Genomic DNA, 14,942 nt, shown 5'->3' with positions numbered 1-14,942 from the left:
ATAATCCATGGGGATAGTGGAGAAAGAATACTTCCCTCGCATTCCTCACATGTCGTAGAAGGCAACTAAAGGGGACGGGAGTGGGGGCTCATCCTCCTCGAAGGCTCAGATTGGGGTGTCTAAATGTGTGTGGATGTAACCAAGATGTGAAAAAAAGGAGAGATAGGTAGTATGTTTGAGGAAAGGAACTTGGATGTTTTGGCTCTGAGTGAAACGAAGCTCAAGGGTAAAGAGGAAGAGTGGTTTGGGAATGTTTTGGGAGTAAAGTCAGGGGTTGGTGAGAGGACAAGAGCAAGGTAAGGAATAGCACTACTCCTGAAACAGCAGTGGTGGGAGTATATGATAGAGTGTAAGAAAGAAAACTCAAGATTGATATGGGTAAAACTGAAAGTGGATGGATAGAGATGGATGATTCTTTAAGCATATGCATCTGGGCATGAGAGACAAGTGTTTCGGGAGCAGCTGAGTGAGTGTGTTAATAGTTTTGATGCACGAGACCGGGTTATAGTGATGGGTGATTTGAATGCAAAGGTGAGTAATGTGGCAGTTGAGGGAATAATTGGTGTACATGGGGTGCTCAGTGTTGTAAATGGAAATGGTGAAGAGCTTGTAGATCTGTGCTGAAAAAGGACTGGTGATTGGGAGTACCTGGTTTAAAAGAAAGATATACATAAGTATACGTATATAAGTAGGAGAGATGGCCAGAAAGCATTATTGGATTACGTGTTAATTGATAGGCGCCCGAAAGAGAGACTTTTGGATGTTGATGTGCTGAGAGGTGCAACTGGAGGGACGTCTGATCATTATCTTGTGGAGGTGAAGGTGAAGATTTGTAGAGGTTTTCAGAAAAGAAGAGAGAATGTTGGGGTGAAGAGAGTGGTGAGAGTAAGTGAGCTTGGGAAGGAGACTTGTGTGAGGAAGTACCAGGAGAGACTGAGTACAGAATGGAAAAAGGTGAGCAAAGGAGGTAAGTGGAGTGGGGGAGGAATGGGATGTATTTAGGGAAGCAGTGATGGCTTACGCAAAAGGTGCTTGTGGCATGAGAGGCGTTGGGAGGTGGGCAGATTAGAAAGGGTAGTGAGTGGTGGGATGAAGAAGTAAGATTATTTGTGAAAGAGAAGAGAGAGGCATTTGGACGAGTTTTGCAGGGAAACAGTGCAAATGACTAGGAGATGTATAAAAGAAAGAGGCAGGAGGTCATGAGAAAGGTGCAAGAGGTGAAAAAGAGGGCAAATGAGAGTTGGGGTGAGAGAGTATCATTAAATTTTAGGGAGAATAAAAAGATGTTTTGGAAGGAGGTAAATAAAGTGCATAAGACAAGAGAACAGATGGGAACATCGGTAAAGGGGGCTGATGGGGAGGTAATAACAAGTAGTGGTGGTGTGAGAAGATAGAATGAGTATTTTGAAGGTTTGTTGAATGTGTTTGATGATAGAGTGGCAGATATAGGGTGTTTTGGTCGAGGTGGTGTGCGAAGTGAGAGGGTTAGGGAGAATGATTTGGTAAACAGAGAAGAGGTAGTAAAAGCTTTCCAGAAGATGAAAGCTGGCAAGGCAGCGGGTTTGGATGGTATTGCAGTGGAATTTATTAAAAAAAGGTGGTGACTGTGTTGTTGACTGGTTGGTAAGGATATTTAATGTATGTATGACTCATGATGAGGTGCCTGAGGATTGGCGGAATGCATGCGTAGTGCCATTGTACAAAGCAAAGGGGATAAAGGTGAGTGCTCAAATTACAGAGGGATAAGTTTGTTGAGTGTTCCTGGGAAATTATATGGGAGGGTATTGATTGAGAGAGTGATAGCATGTACAGAGCATCAGATTGGGGAAGAGCAGTATGGTTTCAGAAGTGGTAGAGGATGTGTGGATCAGGTGTTTGCTTTGAAGAATGTATGTGAGAGATACTTAGAAAAGCAAATGGATTTGTATGTGGCATTTATGGATCTGGGGAAGGCATATGATAAGAGTTGATAGAGATGCTCTGTGGAAGGTATTAAGAATATATGGTGTGGGAAGCAAGTTGCTGGAAGCAGTGTAGAGTTATTATTGAGGATGTAAGGCATGTGTACAAGTAGGTAGAGGAAAGTGATTGGTTCTCAGTGAAAGTCGTTTTACGGCAGGGGTGCATGATGTCTCCATGGTTGTGAATTTGTGTATGGATGGGGTTGTTAGGGAGGTGAATGCAAGAGTTTTGGAAAAAGGGGCAAGTATGCAGTCTGTTGTGGATGAGAGAGCTTGGGAAGTGAGTCAGTTGTTGTTCACTGATGATACAGCATTGGCGGCTGATTTGGGTGAGGAACTGCAGAAACTGGTGACTGAGTTTGGTAAGGTGTGTGAAAGAAGAAAGCTGAGAGTGAATGTGAATAAAAACAAGGTTATTAGGTACAGTAGGGTTGAGGGACAAGTCAATTGGGAGGTAAGTTTGCATGGAGAAAAACTGGAGGAAGTGAAGTGTTTTAGATATCTGGGAGCTGATTTGGCAGCGGGTGGAACCATGGAAGCTGAAGTGAGTCATAGGGTGGGGGAGGGGGTGAAAGTTCTGGTAGCATTGAAAAATGTGTGGAGGGCAAGAACATTATATCAGAAAGCAAAACTGGCTATGTTTGAAGGAATAGTGGTTCCATCAATGTTATATGGTTGCGAGGTGTGGGCTATAGATAGAGTTGTGTAGAGGAGGGTGGATGTGCTGGAGATGAGATGTTTAAGGACAATATGTGGTGTGAGGTGGTTTGACCGAGTAAGTAATGAAGGGGTACGAGAGATGTGTGGTAGTAAAAAGAGTGTGGTTGAGAGAGCAGAAGAGGGTGTTTTGAAATGGTTTGGTCACATGGAGAGAATGAGTGAGGAAATATTGACAAAGAGGATATGTGCCAGAGGTGGAGGGAACGAGGAGAAGTGGGAGACCATTTTGGAGGAGGAAGGATGGAGTGAAAAAGATTTTGAGTGATTGGGGCCTGAACATGCAGGAGGGTGAAAGGCGTGCAAGGAATAAAGTGAATTGGAACGATGAAGTATGTCGGGGTCGACATGCTGTCAATGGATTGAACCTAGGGCATATAAAGCGTCTAGGGTAAACCATGGAGTTTTGTGGGGCCTGGATGTGGAAGGGTAGTTGTGGTTTTGGTGCATTATACATGACAGCTAGAGACTGAGTGTGAATGAATGTTGTCTTTGTTGTCTTTTCCTAGTGCTACCTTGCACATGTGGCGGGGGGGGGTCATTTCATGTGTGGCGGGGTGGCACTGGGAATGAATAAGGGCAGACTATGAAATATGGACATGTGTATATATGTATATTTTTGTGTGTGTATATATATGTATATGTTGAGATGTATAGGTATGTATATGTGCATGTGTGGGTGTGTATGTATATACATGTGTATGTGGGTGGGATGGGCTATTCTTTCATCTGTTTCCTTGCGGGGAGTGCTCATCCTCCTCGAAGGCTCAGATTGGGGTGTCTAAATGTGTGTGGATGTAACCAAGATGAAAAAAAAGGAGAGATAGGTAGTATGTTTGAGGGAAGGAACCTGGATGTTTTGGCTTTGAATGAAACGAAGCTCAAGGGTAAAGGGGTAGAGTGGTTTTGGAATGTCTTGGGAGTAAAGTCAGGGGTTAGTGAGAGGACAAGAGCAAGGGAAGGAGTAGCACTACTGAAACAGGAGTTGTGGGAGTGTGTGATAGAGTGTAAGAAATAAATTCTACATTGATATGGGTAAAACTGAAAGTTGATGGAGAGAGATGGGTGATTATTGGTGCATATGCACCTGGGCATGAGAAGAAAGATCATGAGAGGCAAGTGGTTTGGGAGCAGCTGAATGAGTGTGTTAGTGGTTTTGATGCACAAGACCGGGTTATAATGATGGGTGATTTGAATGCAAAGGTGAGTAATGTGGCAGTTGAGGGAATAATTGGTATACATGGGGTGTTCAGCGTTGTAAATGGAAATGGTGAAGAGTTTGTAGATTTATGTGCTGAAAAAGGACTGGTGATTGGGAATATCTGGTTTAAAAAGAGAGATATACATAAGTATACGTATGTAAGTAGGAGAGATGGCCAGAAAGCATTATTGGATTACGTGTTAATTGATAGGCGCGCGAAAGAGAGACTTTTGGATCTTAATGTGCTGCGAGGTGCAACTGGAGGGATGTCTGATCATTTTGTAGAGGTTTTCAGAAAAGAAGAGTGAATGTCGGGATGAAAAGAGTGGTGAGAGTAAGTGAGCTTGGGAAGGAGACTTGTGTGAGGAAGTACCAGGAGAGACTGAGTACAGAATGGAAAAAGGTGAGAACAAAGGAGGTAAGGGGAGTGGGGGAGGAATGGGATGTATTTAGGGAACCAGTGATGGCTTGTGCAAAAGATGCTTGTGGCATGAGAAGCGTGGGAGGTGGGTTGATTAGAAAGGGTAGTGAGTGGTGGGATGAAGAAGTAAGATTATTAGTGAAAGAGAAGAGAGAGGCATTTGGACGATTTTTGCAGGAAAAAATGCAAATGAGTGGGAGATGTATAAAAGAAAGAGGCAAGTCAAGAGAAAGGTGCAAGAGGTGAAAAAGAGGGCAAATGAGAGTTGGAGTGAGAGATTATCATTATATTTTAGGGAGAATAAAAAGATGTTTTGGAAGGAGGTAAAGTGCGTAAGACAAGGGAGCAATTGGTAACTTCAGTGAAGGGGGCAAATGGGGAGGTGATAAGTTGTGGTGATGTGAGAAGTAGATGGAGTGAGTATTTTGAAGGTTTGTTGAATGTGTTTGATGATAGAGTGGCAGATATAGGGTGTTTTGGTCGAGGTGGTGTGCAAGGTGAGAGGGTTAGGGAGAGTGCTTTGGTAAACAGAGAAGAGGTAGTAAAAGCTTTGCGGAAGATGAAAGCCAGCAAGGCAGCAGGTTTGGATGGTATTACAGTGGAATTTATTTAGAAGGGGGTGACTGTATTGTTGACTGGTTGGTAAGGTTATTTGATGAGGTGAGGTGCCTGAGAATTGGTGGAATGCCTGCATAGTGCCATTGTACAAAGGCAAAGGGGATAAGAGTGAGTGCTCAAATTACAGAGGTATAAGTTTGTTGAGTATTCCTGGTAAATTATATGGGAGGGTATTGATTGAGAGGATGAAGGCATGTACAGAGCATCAGATTGGGGAAGAGCAGTGTGGTTTCAGAAGTGGTAGAGGATGTGTGGATCAGGTGTTTGCTTTGAAGAATGTATGTGAGAAATACTTAGAAAAGCAAATGGATTTGTATGTAGCATTTATGGATCTGGAGAAGGCATATGATAGAGTTGATAGAGATGCTCTGTGGAAGGTATTAAGAATATATGGTGTGGGAGGCAAGTTGTTAGAAGCAGTGAAAAGTTTTTATCGAGGATGTAAGGCATGTGTACGTGTAGGAAGAGAGGAAAGTGATTGGTTCTCAGTGAATGTAGGTTTGCGGCAGGGGTGTGTGATGTCTCCATGGTTGTTTAATTTGTTTATGGATGGGGTTGTTAGGGAGGTGAATGCAAGAGTTTTGGAAAGAGGGGCAGGTATGAAGTCTGTTGGGGATGAGAGAGCTTGGGAAGTGAGTCAGTTGTTGTTCGCTGATGATACAGTGCTGGTGGCTGATTCATGTGAGAAACTGCAGAAGCTGGTGACTGAGTTTGGTAAAGTGTGTGAAAGAAGAAAGTTAAGAGTAAATGTGAATAAGAGCAAGGTTATTAGGTACAGTAGGGTTGAGGGTCAAGTCAATTGGGAGGTGAGTTTGAATAGAGAAAAACTGGAGGAAGTGAAGTGTTTTAGATATCTGCGAGTGGATCTGGCAGCGGATGGAAACATGGAAGCGGAAGTGGATCATAGGGTGGGGGAGGGGGTGAAAATTCTGGGAGCCTTGAAGAATGTGTGGAAGTCGAGAACATTATCTCGGAAAGCAAAAATGGGTATGTTTGAAGGAATAGTGGTTCCAACAATGTTGTATGGTTGCGAGGCATGGACTATGGATAGAGTTGTGCACAGGAGGATGGATGTGCTGGAAATGAGATGTTTGAGGACAATGTGTGGTGTGAGGTGGTTTGATCGCGTAAGTAACGTAAGGGTAAGAGAGATGTGTGGAAATAAAAAGAGCGTGGTTGAGAGAGCAGAAGAGGGTGTTTTGAAATGGTTTGGTCACATGGAGAGAATGAGTGAGGAAAGATCGACCAAGAGGATATATGTGTCGGAGGTGGAGGGAACAAGGAGAAGAGGGAGACCAAATTGGAGGTGGAAAGATGGAGTGAAAAAGATTTTGTGTGATCGGGGCCTGAACATGCAGGAGGGTGAAAGGAGGGCAAAGAATAGAGTGAATTGGAGCAATGTGGTATACCGGGGTTGACGTGCTGTCAGTGGATTGAATCAAGGCATGTGTATGGGGGTGGGTTGGGCCATTTCTTTCGTCTGTTTCCTTGCGCTACCTCGCAAACGCGGGAGACAGCGACAAAGCAAAAAAAAAATGTATATATATATATATATATATATATATATATATATATATATATATATATTATCCCTGGGGATAGGGGAGAAAGAATACTTCCCACGTATTCCCTGCGTGTCGTAGTAGGCGACTAAAAGGGGAGGGAGCGGGTGGCTGGAAATCCTCCCCTCTCGTTTTTTTTTATTTTCCAAAGGAAGGAACGGAGAGGGGGGCCAGGTGGGGATTTTCCCTCTGAGGCCCAGTCCTGTGTTCTTAACGCTACCTCGCAGACGCGGGAAATGATGAATAGTATGTAAAAAAAAAAAAAAGAAATATAATATATATATATATATATATATATATATATATATATATATATATATATTTTCTTTCTTTCTTTTAAACTATTCGCCATTTCCCGCGTTAGCGAGGTAGCGTTAAGAACAGAGGACTGGGCCTTTTTTGGAATATCCTCACCTGGCCCCCTCTGTTCCTTCTTTTGGAGAAAAAAAAAAAACGAGGGGAGGATTTCCAGCCCCCCGCTCCCTCCCCTTTTAGTCGCCTTCTACGACACGCAGGGAATACGTGGGAAGTATTCTTAATCCCCTATCCCCATATATATATATATATATATATATATATATATATATATATATATATATATATATATATATATATATTTTTTTTTTTTTTTTTTTTTTTTTTATACTTTGTCGCTGTCTCCCGCGTTTGCGAGGTAGCGCAAGGAAACAGACGAAAGAAATGGCCCAACCCCCCCCCCATACACATGTACATACACACGTCCACACACGCAAATATACATACCTACACAGCTTTCCATGGTTTACCCCAGACGCTTCACATGCCTTGCTTCAATCCACTGACAGCACGTCAACCCCTGTATACCACATGACTCCAATTCACTCTATTTCTTGCCCTCCTTTCACCCTCCTGCATGTTCAGGCCCCGATCACACAGAATCTTTTTCACTCCATCTTTCCACCTCCAATTTGGTCTCCCTCTTCTCCTCGTTCCCTCCACCTCCGACACATATATCCTCTTGGTCAATCTCTCCTCACTCATTCTCTCCATGTGCCCAAACCATTTCAAAACACCCTCTTCTGCTCTCTCAACCACGCTCTTTTTATTTCCACACATCTCTCTTACCCTTACGTTACTTACTCGATCAAACCACCTCACACCACACATTGTCCTCAAACATCTCATTTCCAGCACATCCATCCTCCTGCGCACATCTCTATCCATAGCCCACGCCTCGCAACCATACAACATTGTTGGAACCACTATTCCCTCAAACATACCCATTTTTGCTTTCCGAGATAATGTTCTCGACTTCCACACATTTTTCAAGGCTCCCAAAATTTTCGCCCCCTCCCCCACCCTATGATCCACTTCCGCTTCCATGGTTCCATCCGCTGACAGATCCACTCCCAGATATCTAAAACACTTCACTTCCTCCAGTTTTTCTCCATTCAAACTCACCTCCCAATTGACTTGACCCTCACCCCTACTGTACCTAATAACCTTGCTCTTATTCACATTTACTCTCAACTTTCTTCTTCCACACACTTTACCAAACTCAGTCACCAGCTTCTGCAGTTTCTCACATGAATCAGCCACCAGCGCTGTATCATCAGCGAACAACAACTGACTCACTTCCCAAGCTCTCTCATCCCCAACAGACTTCATACTTGCCCCTGGGGCATGTCGTAAAAGGCGACTAAAAGGGGAGGGAGAGGGGGGCTGGAAATCCTCCCCTCTCGTTTTTTTTTTTTTTTTTAATTTTCCAAAAGAAAGAACAGAGGGGGCCAGGTGAGGATATTCCAAAAAAGGCCCAGTCCTCTGTTCTTAACGCTACCTCGCTAACGCGGGAAATGGCGAATAGTTTAAAAGAAAGAAAAAGAAAAAAAAAATAGGGATAGGGGAGAAAGAATACTTCCCACGTATTCCCTGCGTGTCGTAGAAGGCGACTAAAAGGGGAGGGAGCGGGTGGCTGGAAATCCTCCCCTTTCTTGTTTTTTTTAATTTTCCAAAAGAAGGAACAGAGAAGGGGGTAGGTGAGGATATTCTCTCTAAGGCCCAGTTCTCTGTTCTTAACGCTACCTCGCTAACGCGGGAAATGGCAAATAGTATGAAAAAAGAAAAAAAATATATATATATATATATATATATATATATATATATATATATATAGATCAGGTGTTTGCTTTGAAGAATGTATGTGAGAAATACTTAGAAAAGCAAATGGATTTGTATGTAGCATTTATGGATCTGGTGAAGGCATATGATAGAGTTGATAGAGATGCTCTGTGGAAGGTATTAAGAATATATGGTGTGGGAGGAAAGTTGTTAGAAGCAGTGAAAAGTTTTTATCGAGGATGTAAGGCATGTGTACGTGTAGGAAGAGAGGAAAGTGATTGGTTCTCAGTGAATGTAGGTTTGCGGCAGGGGTGTGTGATGTCTCCATGGTTGTTTAATTTGTTTATGGATGGGGTTGTTAGGGAGGTAAATGCAAGAGTTTTGGAAAGAGGGGCAAGTATGAAGTCTGTTGGTGATGAGAGAGCTTGGGAAGTGAGTCAGTTGTTGTTCGCTGATGATACAGCGCTGGTGGCTGATTCATGTGAGAAACTGCAGAAGCTGGTGACTGAGTTTGGTAAAGTGTGTGGAAGAAGAAAGTTAAGAGTAAATGTGAATAAGAGCAGGGTTATTAGGTACAGTAGGGTTGAGGGTCAAGTCAATTGGGAGGTGAGTTTGAATGGAGAAAAACTGGAGGAAGTGAAGTGTTTTAGATATCTGGGAGTGGATCTGGCAGCGGATGGAACCATGGAAGCGGAAGTGGATCATAGGGTGGGGGAGGGGGCGAAAATTCTGGGGGCCTTGAAGAATGTGTGGAAGTCGAGAACATTATCTCGGAAAGCAAAAATGGGTATGTTTGAAGGAATAGTGGTTCCAACAATGTTGTATGGTTGCGAGGCGTGGGCTATGGATAGAGTTGTGCGCAGGAGGATGGATGTGCTGGAAATGAGATGTTTGAGGACAATGTGTGGTGTGAGGTGGTTTGATCGAGTGAGTAACGTAAGGGTAAGAGAGATGTGTGGAAATAAAAAGAGCGTGGTTGAGAGAGCAGAAGAGGGTGTTTTGAAGTGGTTTGGGCACATGGAGAGAATGAGTGAGGAAAGATCGACCAAGAGGATATATGTGTCGGAGGTGGAGGGAACGAGGAGAAGAGGGAGACCAAATTGGAGGTGGAAAGATGGAGTGAAAAAGATTTTGTGTGATCGGGGCCTGAACATGCAGGAGGGTGAAAGGAGGGCAAGGAATAGAGTGAATTGGAGCGATGTGGTATACCGGGGTTGACGTGCTGTCAGTGGATTGAATCAAGGCATGTGAAGTTTCTGGGGTAAACCATGGAAAGCTGTGTAGGTATGTATATTTGCGTGTGTGGACGTATGTATATACATGTGTATGGGGGGGGTTGGGCCATTTCTTTCGTCTGTTTCCTTGCGCTACCTCGCAAACGCGGGAGACAGCGACAAAGTATAAAAAAAAATATATATATATATATATATTTTTTTTTTTTTTTTTCATACGATTCGCCATTTCCCGCACTTGCGAGGTAGCGCTAAGAACAGAGGACTGGGCCTTAGAGGGAAAATCCTCACCTGGCCCCCTTCTCTGTTCCTTCTTTTGGAAAATTAAAAAAAAAAAAAAAAAAAAAAAACGAGAGGGGAGGATTTCCAGCCACCCGCTCCCTCCCCATTTAGTCGCCTTCTACGACACGCAGGGAATACGTGGGAAGTATTCTTTCTCCCCTATCCCCAGGGATAATATATATATATATATATATATATATATATATATATATATATATATATATATATATATATATATATATTATCCCTGGGATAGGGGATTAAGAATACTTCCCACATATTCCCTGTGTGTCGTAGAAGGCGACTAAAAGGGGAGGAGGGAGCGGGGGGCTGGAATTCCTCCCCTCTCGTTTTTTTTAATTTTCCAAAAGAAGGAACAGAGTGGGGCCAGGTGAGGATATTCCAAAAAAGGCCCAGTCCTCTGTTCTTAACGCTACCTCGCTAACGCGGGAAATGGCGAATAGTTTAAAAGAAAAGAAAGATATATATATATATATATATATATATATATATATATATATATATATATATATATATATATATATTTTTTTCAAACTATTCGCCATTTCCCGCGTTAGCGAGGTAGCGTTACGAACAGAGAACTGGGCCACTGAGGGAATATCCTCACCTGGCCCCTTTCTCTGTTCCTTCTTTTGGAAAATTAAAAAAAATTGAGAGGGGAGGATTTCCAGCCCCCCGCTCCCTCCCCTTTTAGTCGCCTTCTACGACACGCAGGGAATACGTGGGAAGTATTCTTTCTCCCCTATCCCCAGGGATAATATATATATATATATATATATATATATATATATATATATATATATATATATATTTTTTATACTTTGTCGCTGTCTCCCGCGTCTGCGAGGTAGCACAAGGAAACAGACGAAAGAAATGGCCCAACCCCCCCCATACACATGTATATACATACGTCCACACACACAAATATACATACCTACACAGCTTTCCATGGTTTACCCCAGACGCTTCACATGCCTTGATTCAATCCACTGACAGCACGTCAACCTCGGTATACCACATCGCTCCAATTCACTCTATTCCTTGCCCTCCTTTCACCCTCCTGCATGTTCAGGCCCCGATCACACAAAATGTTTTTCTCCCCTATCCCTCCAGGGATAGGGGAGAAAGAATACTTCCCACGTATTCCCTGCGTGTCGTAGAAGGCGACTAAAAGGGGAGGGAGCGGGTGGCTACGGGTGGCTGGAAATCCTCCCCTCTCATTTTCTTTTAATTTTCCAAAAGAAGGAACAGAGAAGGGGGCCAGGTGAGGATTTTCCCTCTAAGGCCCAGTCCTCTGTTCTTAACGCTACCTCGCAAACGTGGGAAATGGCGAATAGTATGAAAAAAAAATATATATATATATATATAAATGGCGAGTAGTATGAAGAAGAAAGACCTACAAACACATGTACATATTAATACTTACTGCCTTCATCCATTTTTGATGCCACCCCGCCTGATAGAAAGCATCATAATTGCATAAAGGATAAGAGAGAAGGTAACACATGCACCTTATTCTCCCCCACACCCGATCACCTCCCTGTGTCGGCAAGGTAGAGCTAGGAAACAGATGAAGAGAGGCCACATCCACTCACATTCATTCTCTAGCTGTCATGTGTAATGCACCAAAATCACAGCTTCCAACCCACTCCCAAGCCCCACAAACCTTTCCATGGTTTAGCCCAGACAGTTCGCATGCCCTGGTTTAGTCCATTGGCAGCAGGTCGATCCCGGTGTGCTACATTGTTCCAATTACTCTTTTCCGTGCACACCTTTCACCTTCCTGCTTGTTCGGGCCCTGATCGCTCAGAATCTTTTTCACTTCATCCTTTCACCTCAATTTTGGTCTCCTGCTTCTCCTTGATCCCTTCACTTCTGATGCTCATGTCCTCTTTGTCAACCTTTCTTCACACATTCTCTCCATGTGGCCAGATCATTTCGGCACACTCCCTTCTGCTTTCTCAACACACTTTTTATTACCATATAGGGGAGAAAGAATACTTCCCACGTATTCCCTGCGTGTCGTAGAAGGCGACTAAAAGGGGAGGGAGCGGGGGGCTGGAAATCCTCCCCTCTCACTTTTTTTTTTAATTTTCCAAAAGAGGGAACAGAGAAGGGGCCCAGGTGAGGATATTCCCTCAAGGGCCCAGTCCTCTGTTCTCAACGCTACCTCGCTAATGCGGGAAATGGCGAATAGTATGAAAGAAAAAAGAAAATATATATATATATATATATATATATATATATATTATCCCTGGGGATAGGGGATTAAGAATACTTCCCACATATTCCCTGTGTGTCGTAGAAGGCGACTAAAAGTGGAGGAGGGAGCGGGGGGCTGGAATTCCTCCCCTCTCGTTTTTTTTAATTTTCCAAAAGAAGGAAGAGAGTGGGACCAGGTGAGGATATTCCAAAAAAGGCCCAGTCCTCTGTTTTTAACGCTACCTCGCTAACGCGGGAAATGGCGAATAGTTTAAAAGAAAAGAAAGAATATATATATATATATATATATATATATATATATATATATATTTACAGAGCATCAGATTGGGGAAGATCAGTGTGGTTTCAGAAGTGGTAGAGGATGTGTGGATCAGATGTGTGCTTTGAAGAATGTATGTGAGAAATACTTAGAAAGCAGATGGATTTTTATGTAGCATTTATGGATCTGGAGAAGGCATATAGTAGAGTTGATAGAGATGCTTTGTGGAACGTATAAGAGTATATGGTGTGGGAGGTAAGTTGCTAGAAGCGGTGAAATGTTTTTTCGAGGATGTAAGGCACATGTACAAGTAGGAAGAGAGGAAAGTGAGTGGTTCCAAGTTAATGTCAGTTTGCGTCAGGGGTGTGTGATGTCTCCATGGGGGGTATGTGGCTGTTTAATTTGTTTATGGATGGGGGTTTTTAGGGAGGTGAATGCAAGAGCTTTTGAGAGAGGGGCAAGTATGCAGTCTGTTGTGGATGAGAGGGCTTGGGAAGTGAGTCAATTGTTGCTTGCTGATGATACAGCGCTGGTGGCTGATTCGGGTGAGAAACTGCAGAAGTTGGTGACTGAGTTTGGTAAAGTGTGTGAAAGAAGTAAGCTGAGAGTAAATGTGAATAAGAGCAAGGTTATTAGGTTCAGTAGGACTGTGGGTCAAGTCAATTAGGAGGTAAGTTTGAATGGAGAGAAACTGGAGGAAGTGAAGTATTTTAGATATCTGGGAGTGGATTTAGCAGTGAATGGAACCATGGAAGCAGAAGTGACTCACAGGGTGGGGGAGGGGGCAAAGGTTCTGGGAGCCCTGAAGAATGTGTGGAAGGTGAGAACGTTACCTTGGAGAGCAAAAACAGCATGTTTAAGGAATAGTGGTTCCAACAATGTTATATGGTTGTGAGGCATTGGCGATAGATAGGGTTGTGTAGAGGAGGATGGATGTGTCAGAAATGAGATGTTTGAGGGCAATATGTGGTGTGAGGTGGTTTGATCGAATAAGTAATGAAAGGTTAAGAGAGATGTGTGGTAATAAAAAGAGTGTGGTTGAGAGAGCAGAAGAGGGTGTATTGAAATGGTTTGGTCACATGGAGAGAATGAGTGAGGAAAGATTGACAAAGAGGATGTATGTGTCAGAGGTAGAGGGAATGAGAGGATGTATGTATCAGAGGTAGAGGGAATGAGAAGTAGGAGACCAAAGTGGAGGTGGAAGGATGGAGTGAAAAAGATTTTGAGCGATCAGGGCCTGAACATGGAGGGTGAGAGGCGTGCAAGGAATAGAGTGAATTAGAATGATGTGATATACTGGGGTTGACATGCTCTTAATGGATTGAACCAGGCCATGTGAAGCGTCTGGGGTAAACCATGGAAAGTTTTGTGAGGCGTAGATGTGGAAAGGGAGCTGTGGTTTCGGTGCATTACACATGACAGCTAGAGACTGAGTGTGAATGTATGTGGCCTTTGTTTTTTTTTCCTAGTGCTACCTTGCGCGCATGGGGGGTGCCATTTCATGTGTGGCGGAGAGGCAACGGGAATGGATGAGGGCAGCAAGTATGAATATGTACATGTGTATATGTGTAATTGTCTGTATGTGCATATGTATGTGTAAGTTGAAATGTATATGTGCATATGTGTGCGTGCATGTATATGCACGTGTATGTAGGTGGGTTGGGCCATTCTTTCATCTGTTTCCTTGTGCTACCTCACTAACGTGGGGGACGGCAACAAAGCATAATTAATAAGAATATAGATATATATGTGTATAGATTATTGTGTAGTAATGCAAGCAATCTGTTTGAATAGGGTAACCTTACTAAAAGAGATAATGAAAAATAACTTCAGAAATTTTTCCATATATCCAAGTGGTCTGTTTCACTTAGTTATGACCTATAATGCAATTACCATAGTTTTAAATCTATATGTATAGTGGGTGAGGATATCCCCCAGATTGTGTACATCAATAGGATTTTTCTCTCCCCAGATCCCTCCATTCCCAAGTAAAGTCTGTTTTAGATAGACTTAATGATGATCCAGACACGGATGTTAAATATTTTGCATCAGAAGCATTAACAGGTAGGTCATAAAGTGCTTGAGGTACTTTCCAAAAGTTCTACTTGGTTTTTTATATGATATTCTGCCAGTCTGTTCAAGTTACTGAAATTGTGATGAGATATTGTAATATTTAAGTTTTTGTCAAAATTTTTGCTAAAGAGCTGTGTATATATTTAGTGCTTCAAAGTTTTTCCTCTGGCAGTATGTCGTCTGGCATTTATAAAGGGGTTTTGCCTATTCTGGAGACTGTGCAAAGTGAGTTTCACTGTCATCTGCTTTTTTTTTCTGTACCAAGACATGATTCT

At 42.8% G+C, this 14,942-nt stretch overlaps 1 protein-coding gene across 2 annotated transcripts in view; it reads left to right on the top strand.

Moving 5' to 3' along the window:
• The window catches only part of Pp2A-29B (Protein phosphatase PP2A regulatory subunit A), a 134,478-nt gene that overhangs the window by 96,754 nt on the left and 22,782 nt on the right, over positions 1-14,942 (top strand). For both annotated transcript variants that reach the window (XR_011716705.1, XM_071693299.1), the window contains exon 11: positions 14,567-14,658. Coding sequence is in view for 1 of the 2 variants with exons in the window: in XM_071693299.1 (XP_071549400.1) it covers positions 14,567-14,658 (92 nt within the window). In the remaining variant the exon portion in view is untranslated. The remainder of the gene's footprint in view (positions 1-14,566; positions 14,659-14,942) is intronic.

This window comes from Panulirus ornatus, chromosome 55 (assembly GCF_036320965.1).
Source record: "Panulirus ornatus isolate Po-2019 chromosome 55, ASM3632096v1, whole genome shotgun sequence".
Lineage (NCBI taxonomy): Eukaryota > Metazoa > Arthropoda > Malacostraca > Decapoda > Palinuridae > Panulirus > Panulirus ornatus.
The sequence above is the reverse complement of the archived record's forward strand: the minus strand, read 5'-3'. Positions and strand labels throughout refer to the sequence as shown.